This window comes from Spea bombifrons, chromosome 5, assembly GCF_027358695.1.
Source record: "Spea bombifrons isolate aSpeBom1 chromosome 5, aSpeBom1.2.pri, whole genome shotgun sequence".
NCBI classification, from domain to species: Eukaryota; Metazoa; Chordata; class Amphibia; order Anura; family Pelobatidae; genus Spea; species Spea bombifrons.
The window spans coordinates 653,011-677,711 of record NC_071091.1 but is presented as its reverse complement, the minus strand read 5'-3'; the positions used below and the strand labels follow the sequence as shown (position 1 = coordinate 677,711).

The 24,701-nt window shown below is 55.3% G+C and overlaps 2 protein-coding genes across 2 annotated transcripts in view; one reads left to right on the top strand and one right to left on the bottom strand.

Annotated features, from left to right (window-relative positions):
- The first annotated feature begins 699 nt into the window (after positions 1-699).
- On the top strand, positions 700-12,403 carry LOC128496448 (autophagy-related protein 9A-like). The gene is made up of 15 exons (XM_053466081.1): positions 700-850; positions 6,495-6,644; positions 6,795-6,838; positions 7,054-7,118; positions 7,438-7,605; positions 7,924-8,065; positions 8,336-9,084; positions 9,280-9,433; positions 9,560-9,739; positions 9,825-10,070; positions 10,193-10,407; positions 10,753-10,858; positions 11,144-11,228; positions 11,592-11,751; positions 11,940-12,403. Exons 2-14 carry the CDS (start codon positions 6,536-6,538, stop codon positions 11,735-11,737), a joined length of 2,409 nt encoding a protein of 802 aa, XP_053322056.1. The 5' UTR covers positions 700-850; positions 6,495-6,535; the 3' UTR covers positions 11,738-11,751; positions 11,940-12,403.
- Positions 12,404-15,316: 2,913 nt separating this feature from the next.
- Positions 15,317-24,701, bottom strand: part of NOS3 (nitric oxide synthase 3) — a 32,941-nt gene continuing 23,556 nt past the window's right edge. Inside the window, exons 17-26 of the mRNA XM_053466052.1 lie at positions 24,549-24,681; positions 24,210-24,288; positions 23,762-23,952; positions 21,741-21,925; positions 20,650-20,860; positions 20,430-20,517; positions 19,995-20,116; positions 19,097-19,245; positions 17,995-18,189; positions 15,317-15,494 (exon numbers count right to left, since the gene is read on the bottom strand). Coding sequence (XP_053322027.1) covers positions 15,366-15,494; positions 17,995-18,189; positions 19,097-19,245; positions 19,995-20,116; positions 20,430-20,517; positions 20,650-20,860; positions 21,741-21,925; positions 23,762-23,952; positions 24,210-24,288; positions 24,549-24,681 — 1,482 coding nt within the window. The 3' untranslated portion in view covers positions 15,317-15,365. The remainder of the gene's footprint in view (positions 15,495-17,994; positions 18,190-19,096; positions 19,246-19,994; positions 20,117-20,429; positions 20,518-20,649; positions 20,861-21,740; positions 21,926-23,761; positions 23,953-24,209; positions 24,289-24,548; positions 24,682-24,701) is intronic.

Genomic DNA, 24,701 nt, shown 5'->3' with positions numbered 1-24,701 from the left:
CACAATCTACTGTTCTCAATGTCTGTTTATTTTAGACCGGTTACCTACTACAAATATTTAGCAACACAGGTTTTGATATAAGAGTTTAGAAAAATAAAATGACAAACTAGTTTTTATTGAGTCGGAAGTGAAAAAATACACTTTTTTGCCATTTTTGGCTTTATTTTGCAAACCTAATGAGACATACACATATAAAAATGGTATATTTGGAATCTGCCGGGTGTGCTGAAAAAAACAACATATGGTTTGTATAGTTTATTCCCAAGAAACGTACTTCTAAACGCGTTTAAACGCGAGATGCACCAAAATGCCGAAAACCAGCCTAGCACCCAGGTGGGAAATGGCTTAGCAGCCAAGGGGTTACAGGGTTAATAATGGAAGCGTCTCAGTGCCCCGGGGTGGGTTCCCCCGTTACCCTCTGGTGGGTATAAAAGGGTTAATGGCTCTGTGACTAACATGTGATGTCAGTAATAGCGCTGAGACTTCCATTTAAAGGGCCAGCGCTGCCAGAGGGTTGTGTGAGTGCGGCTGGGTGCAGAGCCCTCCGGCAGGGAAAGGGTTAGCAGGACTGTCAGGGGGGGGGGCGACACTTGTGTAAGAAGGAGGCCAGCCAGGGGTAGGACAGGAGCCCCTCCTCCCCGTCCCCATCCCTCCTCCCCATCTCTCCTCCCCGTCCCCAGCTCTCCTCCCCCTGCATTTACCAAACAGCCTCATCCATGCACTAAGCAGCTGGACACAATAGGGACTCCGGCTGGGAAAGGGCAGAATTTACCCCCCAGCAGGGCAGAGACGGCGGTCGCCGGGGAGACTGGGATGACGGGACGGTAGCGGCGAGGACTGCGTAGAGAAGGTAACGTCAAAAGCCGCTGTTTACGGTGATTACAAAACAGTCTGGGACGGGCCAGATGGGACGGGCCCCGGGAGGGGGCAGATGGGACGGGCCCCGGGAGGGGGCAGATGGGACGGGCCCCGGGAGGTTACACTCACTGGCTGCAAGGAGCGTTGATAATGCTTGTTATGCAACCTTGTAACGGTGTAACTGCCCTTAAGTGCAGATCAACACGAGAAAAGCCCCAGCAACCGCCGCTGTCTGACCAGTCCTGATAACGCAGTCACATCCCCTACATTACATACAGACCCGCCGCTGTCTGACCAGTCCTGATAATACACTACATACAGACCCACCGCTGTCTGACCAGTCCTGACAATACATTACATACACACCCGCCTGTCTGACCAGTCCTGATAATACACTACATACAGACCCACCACTGTCTGACCAGTCCTGATAATACATTACATACAGACCCGCCGCTGTCTGACCAGTCCTGATAACGCAGTCACACCCCCTACATTACATACAGACCCACCGCTGTCTGACCAGTCCTGATAACGTGGTCACATCCCCTTTATTAGAGACCCCTGTGCGGGGCTGCTGTGTCTCATTTGCTGTTTATAACTCCTCCTTTGGGAGAGGTGATTGGTGTCATGCCCTGGCCTTCCTGTCCTGTTGCATTGTGGGAGTTGTAGTCCATCCTGCAGTTTTCTCCTTATTCTCGAGCGAAGGAGATTGTAAGCTCTGTGGGAAATTAAGTGTCGTCCATACAGTGGTAGCAGTCGCCCGCAGGCTTATTAAAGGAACTGAAGCCTAATAGTTTGTATGTAAGCCACAGCCCGAGATCTGCCTGCCGGTTACCCCGGCCCCGAATGATCTGCCTGCCGGTTACCCCAGCCCCGGATGATCTGCACTAACGTGTCCTTGAGGTGAACAAGAGCGTCTTATCTGCTTGTACTCGTCACTCGGCGCTTGTTACGATCTGATAAGGTGTCCATCGTCCCTGCCCCGGGCTCCAAGTACATGGGGTGGGGTTATCTCCTGGGCAGCAGGGGCCACAAACTTCTGGCCCTTCAATCCCTGATACAGAGCCTCCCAAGGCAGGCAGAATCATCAAGGAGACTTCGGAGACTGCGTCGTGCGCCGTTGTCCAGGGGGTATTAGAAGAGGCGCGGATGAACGGCGAGCGGTGCAGCGGTCGGTGTACTTCACACTTTTCTCACATCTCGCACCGTTTTCTTTTTTACCCTGGTTTGTTTTTTGCCCCGTAACATAATTATTATTATACTGCGATCAGCGCCCAGCATTGAAGCCACGGCCACTGCCGGACCAGAAGGCTGTTTCTTAAAGAAGATAGAAAAGTAAGAATAGGTGGAGGAGGAGAAAGAGGAGCTGCAGGAGAGGAGATAAGAGAGAAAGGGAAAGTAAGGAAATATTGTGAGAGTGTTAGAAAGCATATGAGCAATGGCCCTGATCAGTGTACCACCATCAGTACCTGGCTCAGCATATACACTATATACTATATACCACCGTCAATGTCTGGCTCAGTAAAGTGATGGTAGTTATGCTGTACCATGTCAGTGTCTGGCTCAGTAAAGTGATGGTAGTTATGCTTTGCCACCGTCAATGTCTGGCTCAGTATATAGTGATGGGAATTATGCTGTATCACCGTCAATGTCTGGCTCAGTATATAGTGATGGGAGTTATGCTGTATCACCGTCAGTGTCTGACTCAGTACATAGTGATGGCGGTTATGCTGTATCACCGTCAGTGTCTGGCTCAGTATATAGTGAGAGTTATGCTGTATCGCCGTCAACGTCTGGCTCAGTAAAGTGATGGTGAAACCTGGTGAGTTCCCAGGTATGATAACACTGTATGACCCCATAATGAAAAAAATAATTACATTTAAATTCTGTGGTCGTTTGTCGGTGTATGAATCACGGAGACAACTTACATACAACTTACACACAACATGTAACGCGGGAATGGACGGAGGTAGCACTCTATACACAAACGACACAAATGGCAGCCTCGAGTTATATATACGAGTAAGGCATAGGAGTGTATAGCCGCCATTTGTCAGACGCAGCTTGCCCCGGGGTGTATACCCGTCGTGTGACAGGGGCAGCGTGGCCCCGGGGGGAAAACCGGCCTTGTGACAGGGGCAGCGTGGCCCTGGGGTGTATACCCGTCGTGTGACAGGGGCAGTGTCCCCCCCCCCCGGGTGTATACCCGCCATGTGACAGGAGCAGTGTCCCCCCCCCCCCGGGGTGTATACCCGCCGTGTGACAGGAGCATTGTCTCCCCCCCCGGGGTGTATACCCGCCGTGTGACAGGAGCATTGTCTCCCCCCCCCGGGGTGTATACCCGCCGTGTGACAGGGGCATTGTCTCCCCCCCCCGGGGTGTATACCCGCCGTGTGACAGGAGCATTGTCTCCCCCCCCCGGGGTGTATACCCGCCGTGTGACAGGGGCAGTGTCCCCCCCCCCGGGGTGTATACCCGCCGTGTGACAGGGGCAGTGTCCCCCCCCCCCCGGGTGTATACCCGCCATGTGACAGGAGCAGTGTCCCCCCCCCCGGGGTGTATACCCGCCGTGTGACAGGAGCATTGTCTCCCCCCCCGGGGTGTATACCCGCCGTGTGACAGGAGCATTGTCTCCCCCCCCGGGGTGTATACCCGCCGTGTGACAGGGGCATTGTCTCCCCCCCCGGGGTGTATACCCGCTGTGTGACAGGGGCAGTGTCCCCCCCCCCGGGGTGTATACCCGCCGTGTGACAGGGGCAGTGTCCCCCCCCCCGGGGTGTATACCCGCCGTGTGACAGGAGCAGCGCCCCCCCCCGGGGTGTATACCCGCCGTGTGACAGAGGCAGTCTGCCCCCCCGGGGTGTATACCCGCCGTGTGACAGGGGCAGTGTCCCCCCCCCCGGGGTGTATACCCGCCGTGTGACAGGAGCAGTGTCCCCCCCCCCGGGGTGTATACCCGCCGTGTGACAGGGGCAGTGTCCCCCCCCCCCCGGGGTGTATACCCGCCGTGTGACAGAGGCAGTCTGCCCCCCCGGGGTGTATACCCGCCGTGTGACAGAGGCATTGTCTCCCCCCCCAGGGGTGTATACCCGCCGTGTGACAGAGGCAGTCTGCCCCCCCGGGGTGTATACCCGCCGTGTGACAGGGGCAGTCTGCCCCCCCGGGGTGTATCATCGTCGCACGCGGTCCCGTACTCGCTGCGCAGGTTCCGCGGTCTCGTCACCCTCAGTCATGTCCCTAATTACCGGTGACTCGCGCCCCAGGCCTGCGTGAACGTGGCCTCTCCGCGTGCCGCAGCTCCCCGCGTGCCTTCCTCTCTCGTGGATTGCTCGTTATTAACCCATTGAGGTTTCCAAGCCCTTCATGTCACCCTATATTGCGGGGGGGGCTGCTTTCGTCTCCTCCGCGGTTGCACTATAACTGTCAGCATGCTCAGACAGCTGGCTACGGATACTGGGAGTGTTTGTCGCTTCCGGTTGATGACGTTTGTTTTGCGTCTGCACCGCTCTGAGGCCGAATATAGGGTTAATGCATCATCACAGCTTTCACGGTTATAAATATCCCAGCCTCCTGATTGGTTGTGATGTGCTGACGAGGCCTCCCATTGGCTGTTGTCCCTGCGCTGTGTGTATTTGTTTAAACAGCTGATCTCATTGACAACAATCTCGGTACTCGGCACTCGCCTAGACGCACGGAGCGCAGCCTCGTCCTGTCCGAGGGCCACGGAATTAAAGGTAACGTGCCGGGCTCTCAGTGATAAATCCGGGTCACCGCCGGGACGCCCTCTCCTTACATATTCTTAGAAAGATTCTGCCGGCGGATCGGCCCCCGTCTGGCCCGTCCGGTCACCCTGCTTCTCCTGCTGTAAAGACTCAAACCTTATTATTATCTGAGGGGCCACAGGACGGGACCGCACAGGGACCCGGTCCCCGCTGCGGAGAATGATCCCGGGGCCCTTGCTGTGCGGGGACGGGGTTAGAAAGATGAACCCCTGGGGCAAATACCTCTTCTTAGAACATATTTGGGGACAGGCAGATCACATGATCTGGGCAGTAAAGGGTTACTCCCTCCATAGTGTTTATTTTCAGTAAATTTACACTGGCTTTTCGGGGGGGGGGGGGGCGATTCGGTTGTCGCATAACTTGGTGTTTCCAGCCGTTTGTATGATTCTCGCTCCGTTATCTGAGCCCCGATCTACTAACCCCCCCCCGACTCCTTATCATACTACTGCCTGTGGGGAACAATAGAATGGCTCGGTCTTAATCACCCAGTCGGACTCTCTGACTAATGAAAGTCTATGGAGGAGTGGACTTCATTAGCATCGCCATAAAGCATCAGCTCAGTGTGAGTGTGCGTGTTTTTGGGGGTCAGTGTGTGGGGGGTAGGGAGATGAGTGTGTGTTTGGGTGTGAGTGGAGGGTAAGTGTGTCAGGGTGAGTGTGTGTGGGGGTGAGGGATGAGAGTGAGTGGGGGGGGGTGAGTGTGTGTGTGGGGGTTGTACAGATATTAATATTTTGCCCCCTCAGTAAGTGTCGGTTACACGGTGAGCGGTGACAGTGTGCTCTAGCTGTGTAATCACGTATGTAACGTGGGGTCGTTTTACACGCTTGTTTACTCTGACGGCGTGTGGCGGGAGCTGCTGTGTCACCCCGTGTCCTATAATAAGCGTGTCGGGCGCGGTGCCCACGGGCCCTGCCAGCCACGGCTCTCCAGGAAAAGAACCACTAGCCAGAGACGTGTCCTGCGTTGGGGGTTTGCGGGCCGTGCTGGGGCCCCTGACAGCATCGCGCAGGTTTCATGGTAGACTCCATTAACCCTTTGTGTGCTGGAGGAAATTATGTTTACTGAAATGTCTCTGTAGCTTCCAGCGAAGGGTTAAAAAGCAACAGTTTTTGTGATAAATGGGGGAAAAAAACAAAAATCCCCAAAACGGAGGAACCTGATTGGCCGCTTTCTGCGTGTCGCCCGGTAGGCGCGCCGGGTACCGGCGTGGAGAGATAGGCGCGCCGGGTACCGGCGTGGAGAGATAGGCGCGCCGGGTACCGGCGTGGAGAGATAGGCGCGTCGGGTACCGGCGTGGAGAGATAGGCGCGTCGGGAACCGGCGTGGAGAGATAGGCGCGTCGGGTACCGGCGTGGAGAGATAGGCGCGTCGGGTACCGGCGTGGAGAGATAGGCGCGTAGGGAACCGGCGTGGAGAGATAGGCACGTCGGGAACCGGCGTGGAGAGATAGGCGCGTCGGGTACCAGCGTGGAGAGAGAGGCGCGTCGGGTACCGGCATGGAGAGATAGGCGCGTCGGGTACCGGCGTGGAGAGATAGGCGCGTCGGGAACCGGCGTGGAGAGATAGGCGCGTCGGGTACCAGCGTGGAGAGAGAGGCGCGTCGGGTACCGGCGTGGAGAGATAGGCGCGTCGGGTACCGGCGTGGAGAGATAGGCGCGTCGGGTACCGGCGTGGAGAGATAGGCGCGCCGGGTACCGGCGTGGAGAGATAGGCGCGTAGGGAACCGGCGTGGAGAGATAGGCGCGTCGGGTACCGGCGTTCCTGCAGGTGCCGTATTGAGGCGATGCTCTGTACCTCGCGCATGCGCCGTGGCAGGTGGGAAGCGAGTCCTCATCGATCCTCCTGTTCCAGAGATCGCAGCAGACGGGGGGAGCGGAGAGAATGCCCTGAGGATGGAGGCCCAGGAGCAGTACAGAGAATACCAGCGGCTGGAGGACTTCGAGGAGGACTCCCCGCCCGGAGAGGAGGACCTCCTGGTCCACGTACCAGAAGCGGTGAAAGGTAAGGGGGAGACGGATGCACCGGCTGGGATACCCCGCTATGTATAACCAGCCGAAACACCCGGGGGGCGGGGGGCAGGAACGGGGTCGGTGGGTGACTCCGGCCGTAGAGTCCACGCACTCACCCTCACTCCTGTGTCTTTTCTTTCAGATTCGTGGCATCACATCAAGAACTTGGACAACTTCTTCACTAAGATATCCTTCGTGTGGCCCTGGGGGGCCGGGGGGGGGATGCTGCGTGTTTTGGAGAAATCGGGAACTGCCCCCCGCGGGGTCTGTAGAGGGGCAGGGAGTGGGGTGCTACCTAGGGCCACTTCAGAGGGCAGGGTGTTTGTCCCTGTTGGCGTGGAAAGGGTTAATTGGCTCTTCCTTCAGTGGCCGGTTACTCGTTCCTTGACCGCGGGCCGCACATCTACCATTTCCACCAGAAGAACGGCTTTGCCTGCATGGTGCTGTCCGACTTCTTCGAGCTCGTGTGAGTAAATCCGCCCCCCCGGTCCGCGTGCCGCCTTTCCCCGTTTCCACTTTTTACCACGTTTGCCCCAATTACCTAAATACCCTCTCTGCGTTGCTCTGGCACTTGTTTTACGGCTGCCTTCCCGATTTCCCCCCTCTTCTTGGGTTTGATGACCGGAGTATTCGGAGTCAGTAAATGTATCGGAATTCCAGTCGTCAGCGGTGACTTCATCTGCAAAGCATGTTTGAATCCACGCGCTGCTGCTCGATGTGTTGCGTTTGGAAGCGTGTTCCTTTGTTTCAGTGACCTTTCCGTGTAAAACGCGTCTCTTTTGCAGTCAGTTCCTGTTTGTTGTCACCTTCACCACGTTCCTGTTTCACTGCGTGGAATACGATGTTCTCTTTGCCAACAAACCGGTCAATCACACGCAGTCCGGGGCCGCGCCGGACCGCAACAAGGTGACGCTGACCGATGCCATCCTGCCAGCAAACCAGTGCGCCCAGAGGTGAGACCGGGTGCTCCGTATATAACGGGACCCCCCCTGACTGCCCCTATATAACGGGACCCCCCCCCTGACTGCCCCTATATAACGGGACCCCCCTGTATAACGGGACCCCCCCTGACTGCCCCTGTATAACGGGGACCCCCCTGTATAACGGGACCCCCCCCGGGCGGCCCCTGTATAACGGGACCCCCCTGTATAACGGGACCCCCCATGACTGCCTCTATATAACGCCCCCCCCCCTGACTGCCCCTGTATAACGGGACCCCCCTCGCTACTTTCATGCATAATGCCGGCGATTGCCCCTCTCTCCATGCTCAGGATTCGGGCCAATGGTTGGATTATCTTCCTTCTCATCATGGCCGCCGTCTTCTGGCTCTACCGTCTCATCAGGATGTTCTGTAACCTCCTGAGTTACTGGGAGATCCGCAGCTTCTACATCCGCGCCCTGAAGATCCCATCGGTGAGAATCGCAGATCGATGTCAGCTGGCGGGGGGTAAAAGGACGGGAACCCAGGGGGCATCTGATGGGGCTCTACCTTTGGGTACCAGAGTGTCTTCGTCTCCTTCCCTTCTCCCCTCCCGATTGTCTTCTTCTCTGCCGACGAGTCCTTCTGTTCCTGTATTCTAGGCGTTTCTGCGCAGCTTTTTGACCTTCTCTCCTCTCTCCTCCTCTCTCCTCCTCTCTCCTCTCCTCTCCTCTCCTCTCCTCTCCTCTCCTCTCCTCTCCCAGGACGAGCTCTGTAACTTCAGCTGGCAGGAGGTTCAGAGTCGCCTGATCTCCCTCCAGCGGGAGCACCCGATGTGTGTGCACAAGAAGGAGCTCACCGAGCTCGATATCTACCACCGCATTCTGCGCTTCAAGAACTACATGGTGGCCATGATCAACAAGAACCTCCTCCCCGTCTGCTTCCGCCTCCCGCTGCTCGGAGAAATCACCTTCCTCAGCCAGGGGCTCAAATACAACCTGGAGCTCCTCTTCTTCTGGGGTCCGGGGTCTCTTTTTCAGAACAAATGGAACCTGCAGCCCAAGTACAAGCGCGTGGGGCAGCGGCTGGAGCTGGCGCAGGAGTTGAGCCGCACCATCGTTCTGCTGGGTTTGGCCAACCTCTTCCTCTGCCCGTTCATCCTGGTCTGGCAGATCCTCTACGCCTTTTTCAGCTACACCGAGATGATCAAAAGGGAGCCGGGGAGCCTCGGGGCCAGGCGGTGGTCTCTCTACGGCCGGCTCTACCTGCGCCATTTCAACGAGCTGACCCACGAGCTGCAGGCGCGGCTGAGCCGTGGATACAAGCCGGCCACCAAGTACATGAACTCCTTCGCCTCTCCGCTGCTGGCCATCGCTGCCAAGAACCTGGGCTTTTTCGCGGGGTCCCTTCTCGCCGTCCTCATCGCGCTGACCGTTTACGACGAGGATGTCCTCACGGTCCAGCATATCCTGACCGCCATCACCGTGCTCGGCGTCCTCGTCACCGTGGCCAGGTGAGTAGGCGGAGGGCCGTGCGAGGGTAACGGCGTCGGTGTGGCTGGGCCGCCAGGTGAAGGGGGTCTCGCTGCCACCAGGTAAGGAGTAAAGCCATGGGAGAGAAGACAAAGCCGGGGAGCGGGAGAGGAGAGAAGAAGCCGCTCATCACCCTCAGCCAGAACTGCCCTGATCCGGCGCTGTCTCCCCCGCAGGTCCTTCCTTCCGGACGAGCACATGGTGTGGTGCCCCGAGCAGCTGCTGCAGTGCGTCCTGGCCCATATTCACTACATGCCTGACCACTGGCAGGGCCACGCGCACAAGTCTGAGACACGCGACGAGCTGGCCCAGCTCTTCCAGTACAAGGCGGTAAGGAGGAGGCCTCGTTACTGTCGTCTGCGGACACCCTGGGGTGAAACGTGGCCCCGGCGTTTAGAGCACCCCCCCCCGGTGGTGTTTTTGTGGCCTAAGGCTGGAACGTCTCTCTCCTCTTAGGTCTTTATACTGGAGGAACTCCTGAGCCCCATCATCACCCCGTTCATCCTCATCTTCTCTCTGCGCCACAAGTCCCTGGAGATCATCGACTTCTTCCGGAACTTCTCGGTGGAGGTGGTCGGCGTCGGGGACATTTGCTCGTTTGCCCAAATGGACATTCGGAAGCACGGAAACCCTCAGGTGAGCCCACGGGAAGCGAGGGGTTAAAGGGATCGGTGGGGGGGACGTGGCCGGTGTCGTTTAACGCGCTCTCTCCGCTGTGTAGTGGCTTTCCGACGGTCAGACGCAGGCCTCGGTGTATCAGCAGGCCGAGAACGGGAAGACCGAGCTGTCCCTCATGCATTTCGCCATCACGAACCCGCACTGGCAGCCGCCGCTGGAGAGCTCCGTGTTCATCGGCCACGTGAAGGAGAAGGTTCAGCAGGACGCTGCCCACGCGCCGCCTGCCCAGCAAATCCTATGCGACGTCCCCATCTGCAGCTCCCTCCTGTCTAACGAGTCCGGGACCGCGGTCAGTGTCGCCATCGCACGCCGTAGCGCTGCTTATAGCCCCTCCCCATCGTCCTCCGACTCCCCTGGAGAATTCCGGTACCTCGCGTGGTATCGTGACGCCCGTGTCTCGTCTCCCCGCAGCCGGATAACCTGTTGGCCAGCGTCCTCGTCCACCCCATCCTGACCGCCAGCGGGTTACCCACTAAGGATCGCCGATTCGCTCAGCCAACCACCACCGCGTCGGCCGCCGCCAGCGTCCTCGCCTCCCTCTCCGTGTCGCAAGTGTCGGGACGTGCGCAGGGGGCTCCGGGCGACGGCTCCATGTACCGCAGCGACAGGACCGTCCTGCAGGAGAGGTCAGTCACCTTAATGATGTTATAGGGCCGTATGCCTATCCTGTACACCGCTTCAGCTGGGAGGCTGCTCCGCGTATCCACCACCCTCTCAGTAAAGTAAAACTCCCTTCCGTTCCATCTCAGTCTCTGACTCTCTAGTGTTGGTTTCCGCTCTCTGTTGTAATTTTTCTCCTCCTTTGATATAAATTCCCTCCCGTCGTTTATTAACCCATTTATGGATTTAAACGTCTCTCCCGTCCCGTCTCTCTCTCTCTGTAGTAGATACGTGGAAAGCAGGGGTGTGTCCGTCTGCCCCGAGGGTCCGTGTAACATGTAACGTGTAACGTGTAAATTGTGTCCCCCCAGCATGTCTCGCAGTGACCCCCAGCTCCAGAGCATCTCTCGCTCCTCCCTCCTGGCCTCGGAATTCGCCTCGGCAGAGATGAGTCTCCACGCCATTTACATGCACGAGGTCTGTCTGTCTGTCTGTCTGTCTGTCTGTCTGTCTGTCAGATACTGATGTCTGTCCCGTGTCTGATGTCTCCGCGTCGGTCTGTCCCGTGTCCCATATCCCTGTATCCGCCTGCCTGTCTCTGTCTCCGCATCCGTCCGTCCGTCCGTCCGTCTCCGCGTCTGTGTCTGATGCCCCCTCTGTTTCCGTGTCTGATGCCCCCTCTGTTTCCGTGCCTGATGCCCCCTCTGTTTCCGTGTCTGATGCCCCCTCTGTTTCCGTGTCTGATGCCCCCTCTGTTTCCAGGTGCACCAGACTCAGGGTGGCTCCCAGCGGCCCCTGGGCATGTGGCAGGCGGCCGATCTCTCCCCTCATCAGAAGCAACAAACCAGTGAGTTTTAACCCTTTCCACGCAGCTCTGCCACGTTAACCCCTTCCTCCCCTCTCTGAAAGAGGAGAAAAAAACCTCCTCCTAACCTAACCCAACCCCGCCTCTCCAAATCAACTTATACTGTTAACCCCTTCCTCCCTGGTCTGAATCATTAATCTTTGTCAGCTTCTATTGCTGTGGATTAACCCTTTCCTCGCCGCTCCCTGCGTGTAACCTGTGCTGTTAACCCCTCCCTCTCCACAGCAGCCATTTATCTTCACTTTTTTTCCTCTGCTTTGCACAGTTTAGCACTATAGAATATTAACCCTTTGCTGTTCCATGTCTGGGGGTCTTTCAGCTCTGGTTCTGTATTTGCTGTTTCAGGCGTGAGGCCAGGACCCCTTGGTGGATACCGTGGTTTGCGTCTCGGTGGATGGGAGGAGGAGGAGGGTCAGCTGCAGGAGGTGGAGGAGAGCGGCCCCCCGCAGAGCGGCTCCGCAGGACACAGCACAAGCAGCAGCAGCAGCTAACGTGCCTTAACCGGGTGAGTACGAGGGCCGGTGCCACGCGTTATTACGCAGCCGTGGGAGTAACAGCCGCCGGGGCGATGTCCTGTGTGCGGGGCCCCGTCTCTGCCCTCATTGCCTGTAGTAAGAAGTGGAATCTGGCGAGTGTCCCGGTGGGCAGGGGCCACGTCTCCCATCTGTTAACCCGGAACGTTTGTCTCCGCAGGTCCCACCATCTGCAGGACGGGATCCACGTCTCCGTGTTTCTGGATTGTGTGAGAATGCTGAGTGTGCCCTCCGTGGCCCGGCCGTGGCAGACGTGGCCGGATTTATTTATCGTTTTGCGAGTAAAGGTGCCACTTGAGGTCACCGCGAGTGTTTTTTTTTCTGCCGGAGACACCTGCTGTCTAATGCCCCCTGTCTCTCCCGCCACGGTCCGTGGTCCTCTCGGGCACCGGAAGCGGATTTCCTATTTATTTGCACAGTGTTATTACGGATTTACCCAAACGTGGACGAGCGGCCTTCACGTGGCTCTGGGGAACTTTCTCCACGTCCGGTGCCCGGCCCCAGGTTATGTGGCTGGACACGTTATTGTCCGGTGGTTCCTGATTCTGGTGGCTTTATGTGATGGAGACTTTTTGCCTGTCGGGGCAGGAGCTGCCCGGTGCTTCATAAACGTGGCTCTGTGGCCCCCCCGGCTCTTGTATTAACACTAATCCTCTCTTCGTTAATCATTAAAGAGACATCGAGAACACATAAAGCAGCAGCTGAGGCCTTCGAGCCGTGGCCGGCCGCAGACAGGACTGCGTGGGGCAAACGATGAGCCACGCAGGTAGGGGGGCAAGAAGTGCCTTTCGGGGGGGATTTGCTGCCTGCTTTATCTACTCGGATCGTCATCCTGCTGCTTCAAACCCGCTCCACGTGCTGCTGCCTCCATTACCACGTGGGCTAATACTGGCCACTCTTGCCTTGTCTGTTTATCCCACCAGCCGTGGTTTTTTGTCCTCCGGAAAGTGCCGGTCGGACTGAAAGCCGCATTATTGTTAGTGGCCCAAACAATAAAATCCACGCCATAAATAACGGATCGCCCTCCGCGTTATCACCCGGAGCTTTAACCCTTTACGTGTTTGTCTTATGATGGGTTTTCCCCGTAACGTGGACCCTGAATATCGGTGGCCTCCCGCTTAACTCCATAACGTCTCATATCAGCAGACGCCGTGGCACCAATTCAGCCAAACGCCTCCGGTGTCAGTCCAGTGGCTTTAAAAGGGAAAGGGGCAGAGAGTTGGGGCCCCCAAGAACCGCAGGACGGTAAACGTGGCAGATCCTTAAAATGCTCCCTGATTCACGTATGCAGAACAAGCGTGGACATGACCTCGACCGTGACAAGAGCGACGGACCCACGTCAGACACCCCTCTCAGGGGCAGCAGCCTCATCCCTTATGGGAAGGGGCTGTTTGGTGGCTGTTATTTTGTTGGCGTTTAGTTGGATTCCTTTAGGTTTTGAGGGCATTACGCCGTCTCCCTGCCACGGGGTAAAGTTTGCCACCTGAAGCTGGGGGGGGGGCAGCCTGGAGGGGATTGCGGATGGTGAATGGGTTGGGGGGTCTGACCACGTGTAGACAGTGCCCAGCTGTGTCCTATGGGTGGAGTGGCGAGAGTTTAGTGGCGTGTAAACGTTACCCCCCCAATGTCCTGCCAGGCGATAGGTTACCCTAACGTGTCCTGCTGGGGAGGGGTAGAAAGCCAACAATGTGTCCTGCTGGGGGGGTAGGTTACCCCCGACGTGTCCTGCCGTGGTTGGGGATAGGTTACCCCAAACGTGTCCTGCCGTGGTTGGGGATAGGTTACCCCAAACGTGTCCTGCTGTGGTTGGGGATAGGTTACCCCCGACGTGTCCTGCCGTGGTTGGGGATAGGTTACCCCCGACGTGTCCTGCCGTGGTTGGGGATAGGTTACCCCCGACGTGTCCTGCCCGGGGGATGCACTGCAGGCTTCAGCCTGGTTCATTTTGCAATAAATGTTTACATTCTTGTAAATGGCGTCCGTCCGTCTGTCTGCCGCCACCCCCCTCCTTCCTATTAATGCTGCGATTGGAGGGAGAAGAACAGGGAGTGTAAAGAGGGATTAGAAGGAAGGAGTAGTGATGGGAGTGAATGGCGTGATGAAGGGGGCGGGGCCACACACTCCGCGTGACCCTGGAGCATTGAGCTGTGGGCTCCTCAGCACAGATGCTGGGTGGTTCTGAGCTCATTTACGGGCGCTCAGGCCATGCGCGTCCTACACGTACGCCGCTACAACGCAACGCTGCCTGCGCACCGGGTAATGCTCTGCGCATAGGCAGTATTTTTGGGCCAGGATAGACCTGAATTTTACGGGACTGTCCTGGGAAATTACAGACTATTTGCAGGTATGAGATTGGAGGAAAGAAGTGTATGAATGGAAGGTGAGCTGGGTTGGGGTAGGGAGAAGGACTGCGGTGGGATAAGAGTAAAGCGAAGGAATGAGGAGTAGGTGCGATGGTGCTAAAGAGGTGTGCAGTGGGATCAGTGGAAAGGGGAGCGGAGATTAATTTTGGAGGTAAGGAGTATGGGACTGGAGGAAAGGGGAATGGGATTGGAGGAAAGGAGTATGGGATTGGAGGAAAGGGGAATTGGATTGGAGGAAAGGAGTATGGGATTGGAGGAAAGGGGAATGGGATTGGAGGAAAGGAGTATGGGATTGGAGGAAAGGAGTATGGGATTGGAGGAAAGGGGAATGGGATTGGAGGAAAGGCGAATGGAATTGGAGGAAAGGAGTATGGGACTGTGTGTGAATTGCCGGGCCACGGGAGCGCAGCTGGATGGGATGTGGGGCACAGCAGGATTGGAGGAAAATTGCATAAATGTGAAGAGTGCCAGAACGCTGTCGGCTGCTGTTGGATTCAGCCGGGCTCTGCCACGCTCCACGCCAGCTGGAACCCCCAGCCGCGCCGTGGCAGGGTAATCACCACGGGACGCAAACCACAGGAATGTCCGAAGCCGCGGTTTTACTCTCAGAGTTTATTAAAGGATAAAATAAAATCAGAACCAAGACGTCTCGCGCATGTGTGTGCAATAAATGCATATAACAGGTGTCCACGTGTGTCTCTACAGGATGTAATGTTTGTATGCAGTTGGCGTGTGTGCAGGACACAGCGCTTGGGCTGGATGCTGCCACGTGATGGCTACTGGGGCTTGTCTTATGGAGAAGGGCACGTGGCACTGCAGCCATTGGTGGCTTCTATGTAAGTAGGCGTGTACAGAAAGGGTGGTTCCAGAGCAGGAGGCGGAGACAGTGTCTCAGAGGAGGGCAAATGTGGCTAACTGCCCTTATCAGCCTGGCTTGCCACAGGGCAGGACCAGCAGTTTCAGGCTGCGCATCACCTTCTGGCCCCTAGGCTGTGAATTAAGTCTACAGCACGTGGCTGGCGGGGCCCTACTTGGGCCCCGTGGGGTCTTTATTCAGTCTTGTATGTGTGTGTGTGTGACTTTTAACTGATGCACTGACCCCGCCACACGCGTGAGGACACCTGTCAGAGCTGTAAATAGTTATGTCACGTGTGGCATGTAATTTATTTTAAGATTTTGTGTATTGAGTCCCCGGAAGCCACGGAATCTGTCTCTGGAACACGTCACGTGGGTTTTTCATGCCACGTCTCTCTCTTTTCCTGTAGTGACATAGACTGACATCGCACGCGTGATGTCACTTCCTGCGTCCTCAGGGTGATGCCAAAGATGTCCTCGTGGTATCTATTCTGGTCCTGGAGGGCAACATAAATTGGGTTAAAAGTAACAGGGAGACAAGGCAGGGGGTATAATACTGAGGGGTATAACACGGGGCAGGGGGTATAACACAGGGCAGGGGGTATGATACTGAGGGGTATAACACGGGGCAGGGGGTATGATACTGAGGGGTATAACACAGGGCTGGGGGTATGATACTGAGGGGTATAACACGGGGCAGGGGGTATGATACTGAGGGGTATAACACAGGGCAGGGGGTATGATACTGAGGGGTATAACACGGGGCAGGGGTATGATACTGAGGGGTATAACACGGGGCAGTGGGTATAATACTGAGGGGTATAACACGGGGCAGGGGGTATAATACTGAGGGGTATAACACGGGGCAGGGGGTATAATACTGAGGGGGTATAACACGGGGCAGGGGGTATGATAGTGAGGGGTATAACACGGGGAAGGGGGTATAATACTGAGGGGTATAACACGGGGCAGGGGGTATAATACTGAGGGGTATAACACGGGGCAGGGGGTATGATACTGAGGGGTATAACACGGGGAAGGGGGTATAATACTGAGGGGTATAACACAGGGCAGGGGGTATGATACTGAGGGGTATAACACGGGGCAGGGGGTATGATAGTGAGGGGTATAACACGGGGAAGGGGGTATGATACTGAGGGGTATAATACGGGGCAGGGGGTATGATAGTGAGGAGTATAACACGGGGCAGGGGGTATAATACTGAGGGGTATAACACGGGGCAGGGGGTATAATACTGAGGGGTATAACACGGGGCAGGGGGTATGATACTGAGGGGTATAACACGGGGCAGTGGGTATAATACTGAGGGGTATAACACGGGGCAGGGGGTATAATACTGAGGGGTATAACACGGGGCAGGGGGTATGATACTGAGGGGTATAACACGGGGCAGTGGGTATAATACTGAGGGGTATAACACGGGGCAGGGGGTATGATACTGAGGGGTATAACACGGGGCAGGGGGTATAATACTGAGGGGTATAACACGGGGCAGGGGATATAATACTGAGGGGTATAACACGGGGCAGGGGGTATAATACTGAGGGGTATAACACGGGGCAGGGGATATAATACTGAGGGGTATAACACGGGGCAGGGGGTATAATACTGAAGGGTATTACACGGGGCAGGGGGTATGATACTGAGGGGTATAACACGGGGCAGGGGGTATGATAGTGAGGGGTATAACACGGGGAAGGGGGTATAATACTGAGGGGTATAACACGGGGCAGGGGGTATAATACTGAGGGGTATAACACGGGGCAGGGGGTATGATAGTGAGGGGTATAACACGGGGAAGGGGGTATAATACTGAGGGGTATAACACGGGGCAGGGGGTATGATACTGAGGGGTATAACATGGGGCAGGGGGTATAATACTGAGGGGTATAACACGGGGCAGGGGGTATAATACTGAGGGGTATAACACAGGGCAGGGGGTATGATAGTGAGGGGTATAACACGGGGCAGGGGGTATAATACTGAGGGGTATAACACGGGGCAGGGGGTATGATAGTGAGGGGTATAACACGGGGCAGGGGGTATGATACTGAGGGGTATAACACGGGGCAGGGGGTATGATACTGAGGGGTATAACACGGGGCAGGGGGTATGATACTGAGGGGTATAACACGGGGCAGGGGGTATGATACTGAGGGGTATAACACGGGGCAGGGGGTATGATACTGAGGGGTATAACACGGGGCAGGGGGTATAACACGGGGCAGGGGGTATGATACTGAGGAGTATAACACGGGGCAGGGGGTATAATACTGAAGGGTATTACACGGGGCAGGGGGTATAATACTGAGGGGTATAACACGGGGCAGGGGGTATAATACTGAGGGGTATAACACGGGGCAGGGGGTATAATACTGAGGGGTATAACACGGGGCAGGGGTATAATACTGAGGGGTATAACACAGGGCAGGGGGTATAATAGTGGGGGGTATAACACGGGTTATTATAATAGAACAGAGGAGAGGGTAATAGCGGAGGGCATTTTGGCCGTTAGTGTCAGTTCCACGCATTGGACACCAGAGGGCTCTCATTACAAATACGACTAATTCTTCCCGTTTATGAAATCTGGCGATAGTGGCCCCTAGTGGTGAGGCCCCTAGTGGTGGGGCCCCTAGTGGTGGGGCCCCTAGTGGTGAGGCCCCTAGTGGTGGGGCCCCTAGTGGTGAGGCCCCTAGTGGTGGGGCCCCTAGTGGTGGGGCCTCTAGTGGTGGGGCCCCTAGTGGTGGGGCCGATGCAGTTTTTATGGTTAGGGTTCCCCAGCCGGCAGCTGTGTCCAGGGCTTTTATTGGTACAGAGTGGGGTGATTACTAAGTCCTGTTCTTGGGCCATGAGCCACGTCACCCGACTACGTGTCCTTTCGGCGTGATAATACCGTGGCCAGGTCCTGAGCGTAACACTGCCCTGACCATGCGCGGCGCTCTGCGGCCCTTGGGTCGCGGGTGTTTGTGTACCTACCCTCAGCTGCCCGATGTAGTCTCCCGCCTCCACGACGCTCATGTCCCCCTGAGACACGAGGATGAGCTGAACCGTCTGCAGGACGTCGGTGGCCATGGTGACGTCACCACAGATGTACATGTGTCCGTCCTTCTTGCACAGCACGTCATACACCTCCCACGCCAGCTGCGTGCGCAGAATGTCCTGCACGTAGGTCTGACAAAGGTGAAACGTGTCACCACAAAAAATCCACGCTCATCACTCACAGCCGTCAACAGGAAAGTTACAAGCAAAATGGCTCCGCTCACCAAGAAAAGTGGCTGGCGTTTCGAAGAATAATTGTGAGAAGTAAATGGTTGTGATAATAAATGAGTAGTCGTGATAATAAGAAAACAATTGAGATAAATAGTGATAATAGGTGAATAATCGTGATAATAACAGAATAGTCGTGGATAATCGTAATAATAAGTGAATGATTGTGATAATAAATGAGTAATAGTGATAATACGTGAATAATCGTAATAAGTGAATGATTGTGATAATAAATGAGTAATAGTGATAATACGTGAATAATCGTAATAAGTGAATGATTGTGATAATAAATGAGTAATAGTGATAATACGTGAATAATCGTAATAAGTGAATGATTGTGATAATAAATGAGTAATAGTGATAATACGTGAATAATCGTAATAAGTGAATGATTGTGATAATATATGAGTAATAGTGATAATACGTGAATAATCGTAATAAGTGAATGATTGTGATAATAAATGAGTAATAGTGATAATACGTGAATAATCGTAATAAGTGAATGATTGTGATAATAAATGAGTAATAGTGAAAATAGGTTAATAATCGTAATAATAAGAGAATAGTCGTGATAATAAATAATAGTGATAATAGGTGAATAATAGTAATAATAAAAAATGAGTAATAGTGATAATAGGTGAATAATAGTAATAATAAAATAGTCGTGATAATAAATGAGTAATAGTGATAATAGGTGAATAGTCGTGATAATAAGTGAATAATCGTGACACTAAGGCCACACGTGGCCAGCATATGGTGTAGTTAACATCTTCAGTGACTGTAAGGAAAGCTCGTGACTCTCCGGACTCACCTTGGGAGAGTTGGGCTCTCTGGAGAACGCCGTGTAGATGTGGCTGAGGGCCCCTCTGCGCTGGGCGTCCTCCGTCTCCTCTTTGTAGATGTGGTCAAGTTCAGCGCATCGAGAGCCAAAGACCAAGGTCACGTCTCCGGGGGTCCGGCCTGAGACGGGAGACACGGTATTGGGGCCCGGCAGCTACTAACCAGGTAATCAAACTGTCCCACGAGGGTCCCGTGGATCTGTGGCAGTGGCCCTTCCCCTACCCAGTAGCTCCCAGTAGCACCTGTTTTTTGAGTGCTGGAGATGCCACAAATCCCCCGTGGAGGGGCTCCAGACTAGACATCTAGTCACTAATACAGGGTCCACATCCACAGCCCGTGGGTCCATGACGGAAACCGTGCCCTGGAACGGAGCTTTGTGTATGAAATGTGGTTCCCTGCGTGAGGAAGGCGGAGAAGAACGTGGCCACGTCCTTCCCCTCTATCTGTCGGGATCTCTGAGGGTGTTTGGTGGTGGAGAACGTGGCCACGTCCTTCCCCTCTATCTGTCGGGATCTCTGAGGGTAGATGGCGGTGGAGAATGTGGCCACGTCCTTCCCCTCTATCTGTCGGGATCTCTGTGGGTAGATAGTGGTGGAACATGGCCACGTCCTTCCCCTCTATCTGTCGGGATCTCTGTGGGTAGATGGCGGTGGAGAACGTGGCCACGTCCTTCCCCTCTATCTGTCGGGATCTCTGAGGGTAGATGGCGGTGGAGAACGTGGCCACGTCCTTCCCCTCTATCTGTCGGGATCTCTGAGGGTAGATGGTGGTGGAGAACGTGGCCACGTCCTGCCTGTCTATTTGTTGTGTTCCCTGCGTGTGGATGGTCGGGGAGAACGTGGCCGTGGCCTTTGCCGTGATCAGCGTACCTTTATGTTCGATCTCGTGGAGCCTCTGCTGCCAGAACCCCCTGAAGGGTGCGATTCCGGTTCCTGGACCAACCAGGATACAGGGAGCCTCCGTGTCTGGGGGCAGGTGGAAGGTGGGGGCGCTGCGGGGGAAATGGTTTTAGTTTATTTTATGAGGTCATAGTCACTCATTACCCTAATTACCCCAGCACCTGTCACTCATTACCCTAACTCCCCCTAGCAACTGTCACTCATTACCCTAATTACCCCAGCACCTGTCACTCATTACCCTAACTCCCCCTAGCAACTGTCACTCATTACCCTAGCAACCCCTAGCACCTGTCACTCATAACGCATAACAGCGCCTGTAAGCCCCCCACGTAACTAGAGATAATGATGAGCAGATACTGTATTGGCAGGTACCCCGGATCGGTACACACAGCGGGAAGAACTTACCCTCGGACAAAGCATGGCACAGAACCACCAGGGGCCAGCTGGTCAAGCCACGTGGAGCAAACCCCAAAATGTAGGGGGCCCTTATTATCTGAGGAGACAGAACGAGACACGTGAGATTCTGACCATAATTCCTTACCGACATGACGTGACCTGCGCACGAGGAGCTACCTCCCTGCTACCCCCCCCCACTACCCCCGAGGTACGCGGTACTGATACGCACCCTGCGTGTAAAAAGACACCACGGCCACCGTGAGGTGGATCTCATCAGGGTAGACGTCAGACGAGGAGCTGATGGAGTAGTAACGAGGCTGAAGGAGAGGGAGCTGCGTGAGGAGCAGAGAGCTCGGCAGGCTGGCCGAGGGGAACTCTTCCAGCACTTCCACCAGCGTGGGGCATTTATACCATTTCCACTCCTCGTACAGACGGGCGTCCTGCAAAGAGAGACAGCAGGGCAATGAGGGGAGGACTGTAACACCCACACCTCATACAGGTGAGAGAGGACTGTAACACCTGCACCTCATACAGGTGAGAGAGGACTGTAACACCTGCACCTCATACAGGTGAGAGAGGACTGTACCCCACACACCTCATACAGGTGAGAGAGGACTGTAACACCTGCACCTCAGACAGGTGAGAGAGGACTGTAACACCTGCACCTCATACAGGTGAGAGAGGACTGTACCCCACACACCTCATACAGGTGAGAGAGGACTGTACCCCACACACCTCATACAGGTGAGAGAGGACTGTAACACCTGCACCTCAGACAGGTGAGAGAGGACTGTAACACCCCCACCTCATACAGGTGAGAGAGGACTGTACCCCACACACCTCATACAGGTGAGAGAGGACTGTAACACCTGCACCTCATACAGGTGAGAGAGGACTGTAACACCTGCACCTCATACAGGTGAGAGAGGACTGTACCCCACACACCTCATACAGGTGAGAGAGGACTGAACCCCACACACCTCATACAGGTGAGAGAGGACTGTACCCCACACACCTCATACATGTGAGAGAGGACTGTAACACCCCCACCTCATACAGGTGAGAGAGGACTGTAACACCCCCACCTCATACAGGTGAGAGAGGACTGAACCCCACACTTTATACAGGTGAGAGAGGACTGTACCCCCACACCTCATACAGGCGAGAGAGGACTGTACCCCCACACTTTATACAGGTGAGAGAGGACTGAACCACCTGCACATCCAAGTGGGAGACGACTGTATCTCCCCCACTTTATACAGGTGAGAGAGGATATCCTGCAGGGAGAGGGTCTTTTTCACGGGCTGCCATCTTGTGTACCTGGCTGAGGGTCTCCAGTTTTTTCCTTTCGTCTGGCTCCTCGCACAGGGCACTCAGAAGCTGGAGGAGTTGGGGTGTAGGTGGGGTGGTAATATCCAGGTAATTGGTCAGGGCCTGTCTCAGGGTACAAGGCGGAATCCGAGTATCCGAGACCCAAGCTACCTTCCTGCCAGTTCCTGCGTATCCTGTGGGCAGAAAGGGCACACAGCTGGTAGGGGGCAGTTACAGTGTACAGTGTTGAGCACACAGCTGGTAGGGGGCAGTTACAGTGTACAGTGTTGAGCACACAGCTGGTAGGGGCAGTTACAGTGCACAGTGTTGAGCACACAGCTGGTAGGGGCAGTTACAGTGCACAGTGTTTAGCACACAGCTGGTAGGGGGCAGTTACAGTGCACAGTGTTTAGCACACAGCTGGTAGGGGGCAGTTACAGTGCACAGTGTTTAGCACACAGCTGGTAGGGGGCAGTTACAGTGCACAGTGTTTAGCACACAGCTGGTAGGGGCAGTTACAGTGCACAGTGTTTAGCACACAGCTGGTAGGGGGCAGTTACGGTGCACAGTGTTTAGCACACAGCTGGTAGGGGGCAGTTACGGTGCACAGTGTTTAGCACACAGCTGGTAGGGGGCAGTTACAGTGCACAGTGTTTAGCACACAGCTGGTAGGGGGCAGTTACAGTGCACAGTGTTTAGCACACAGCTGGTAGGGGGCAGTTACAGTGCACAGTGTTTAGCACACAGCTGGTAGGGGCAGTTACAGTGCACAGTGTTTAGCATACAGCTGGTAGGGGGCAGTTACGGTGCACAGTGTTTAGCACACAGCTGGTAGGGGGCAGTTACAGTGCACAGTGTTTAGCACACAGCTGGTAGGGGGCAGTTACAGTGCACAGTGTTTAGCACACAGCTGGTAGGGGGCAGTTACAGTGCACAGTGTTTAGCACACAGCTGGTAGGGGCAGTTACAGTGCACAGTGTTTAGCACACAGCTGGTAGGGGGCAGTTACGGTGCACAGTGTTTAGCACACAGCTGGTAGGGGGCAGTTACGGTGCACAGTGTTTAGCACACAGCTGGTAGGGGGCAGTTACAGTGCACAGTGTTTAGCACACAGCTGGTAGGGGGCAGTTACAGTGCACAGTGTTTAGCACACAGCTGGTAGGGGGCAGTTACAGTGCACAGTGTTTAGCACACAGCTGGTAGGGGCAGTTACAGTGCACAGTGTTTAGCATACAGCTGGTAGGGGGCAGTTACGGTGCACAGTGTTTAGCACACAGCTGGTAGGGGCAGTTACAGTGCACAGTGTTTAGCACACAGCTGGTAGGGGGCAGTTACGGTGCACAGTGTTTAGCACACAGCTGGTAGGGGGCAGTTACAGTGCACAGTGTTTAGCACACAGCTGGTAGGGGGCAGTTACGGTGCACAGTGTTTAGCACACAGCTGGTAGGGGGCAGTTACAGTGCACAGTGTTTAGCACACAGCTGGTAGGGGGCAGTTACAGTGCACAGTGTTTAGCACACAGCTGGTAGGGGGCAGTTACAGTGCACAGTGTTTAGCACACAGCTAGTAGGGGGCAGTTACAGTGCACAGTGTTTAGCACACAGCTAGTAGGGGGCAGTTACAGTGTACAGTGTTTAGCACACAGCTAGTAGGGGGCAGTTACAGTGCACAGTGTTGAGCACACAGCTGGTAGGGGGCAGTTACAGTGTACAGTGTTGAGCACACAGGTGGTAGGGGGCAGTTACAGTGTACAGTGTTGAGCACACAGCTGGTAGGGGGCAGTTACAGTGCACAGTGTTTAGCACACAGCTAGTAGGGGGCAGTAACAGTGTACAGTGTTGAGCACACAGGTGGTAGGAGGGCAGTTACAGTGTACAGTGCTGAGCACACCAGTGGTAGGAGGGCAGTTACAGTGTACAGTGCTGAGCACACAGGTGGTAGGGCGGCAGTAACAGTGTACAGCTGATGAAGTAAAGTACTGATCATGCAAAGTACTGAGCACACAGCCAGCCGGGGCCGGTAAGGCTTACTGTTGTTGGAGTCCTTGTCCAGCGTCTCCACCTGCACCGTGTCATTGGCCGGTGGTGGATCCTCCACTCTTTCTAGCAGCTCCAGGACCAGATCCTCCCGATTGCAGGGGAAGATCCCCAGGTGATCCCCCGGAGCGTATGCCAGCTCACTCTGGCCCTCCGTGCTGAGTCGCACCAGGATGGTGGAGCGGCTGGTGTGGAGGAGAAAAGAGACCACAAGAAAACGCGGACAGTGAGTGCCGGCATGTGTGTGGGGGTCTAGGGGGAGACGGGGGTATCAGTGCATGTGTCCTGCCCCATGCACACAACCTGCTAATCCCAGGGCTCGGGGACTCCCCGGCGAAGCGAGAGACGCGCAGACAACAAACAGAGAAGGAGGGAGAGCGGCGAGACTGCCCGGGGCGGCCTGACCTCCGAGGGGAGCTTTGTGAGTAAAGGATGAGTTTACCTGGATTTCTCGCTCTGCAGATTCGCCTTGGAAATGAGTTTGGTTTCGTAGACTTTTCTTCTGTGCATCTGGGAGAGGCCTGGATGGGGAGAGATTTTGGGGGTCAGTTAATGGGCAGCCAGATGGGACCGAAAGTACCGGGGGCTCTCCTCGGACCCAAACCGTTAGGAAGGACCTTCTAGTGCGTCTGTGCGTCTCGCCATTGGGGTGATTGTATGTCCTGGGCATGTATGTATCATGGAAACACAAACATTGTTTATGCTGCTCACACCTCCCATCACGGATGGCGGTACCAAGGAGACCGTTGTGACCTCATGAGGAGGAGAGCAGGAGACGCACCTGTGATGAGGTCTGGAGACGAGGCCTGGATGGAGAGCCGGTGGAGGGACCTCTGCCAGCTGCTCTTAGCTTTAAATAATTCGTTAATATTCGTATCATGGTCGTCCCCAACGCAGAAGGTTTCACAGGCAGCCTGAGGGGACACAGAGGAGC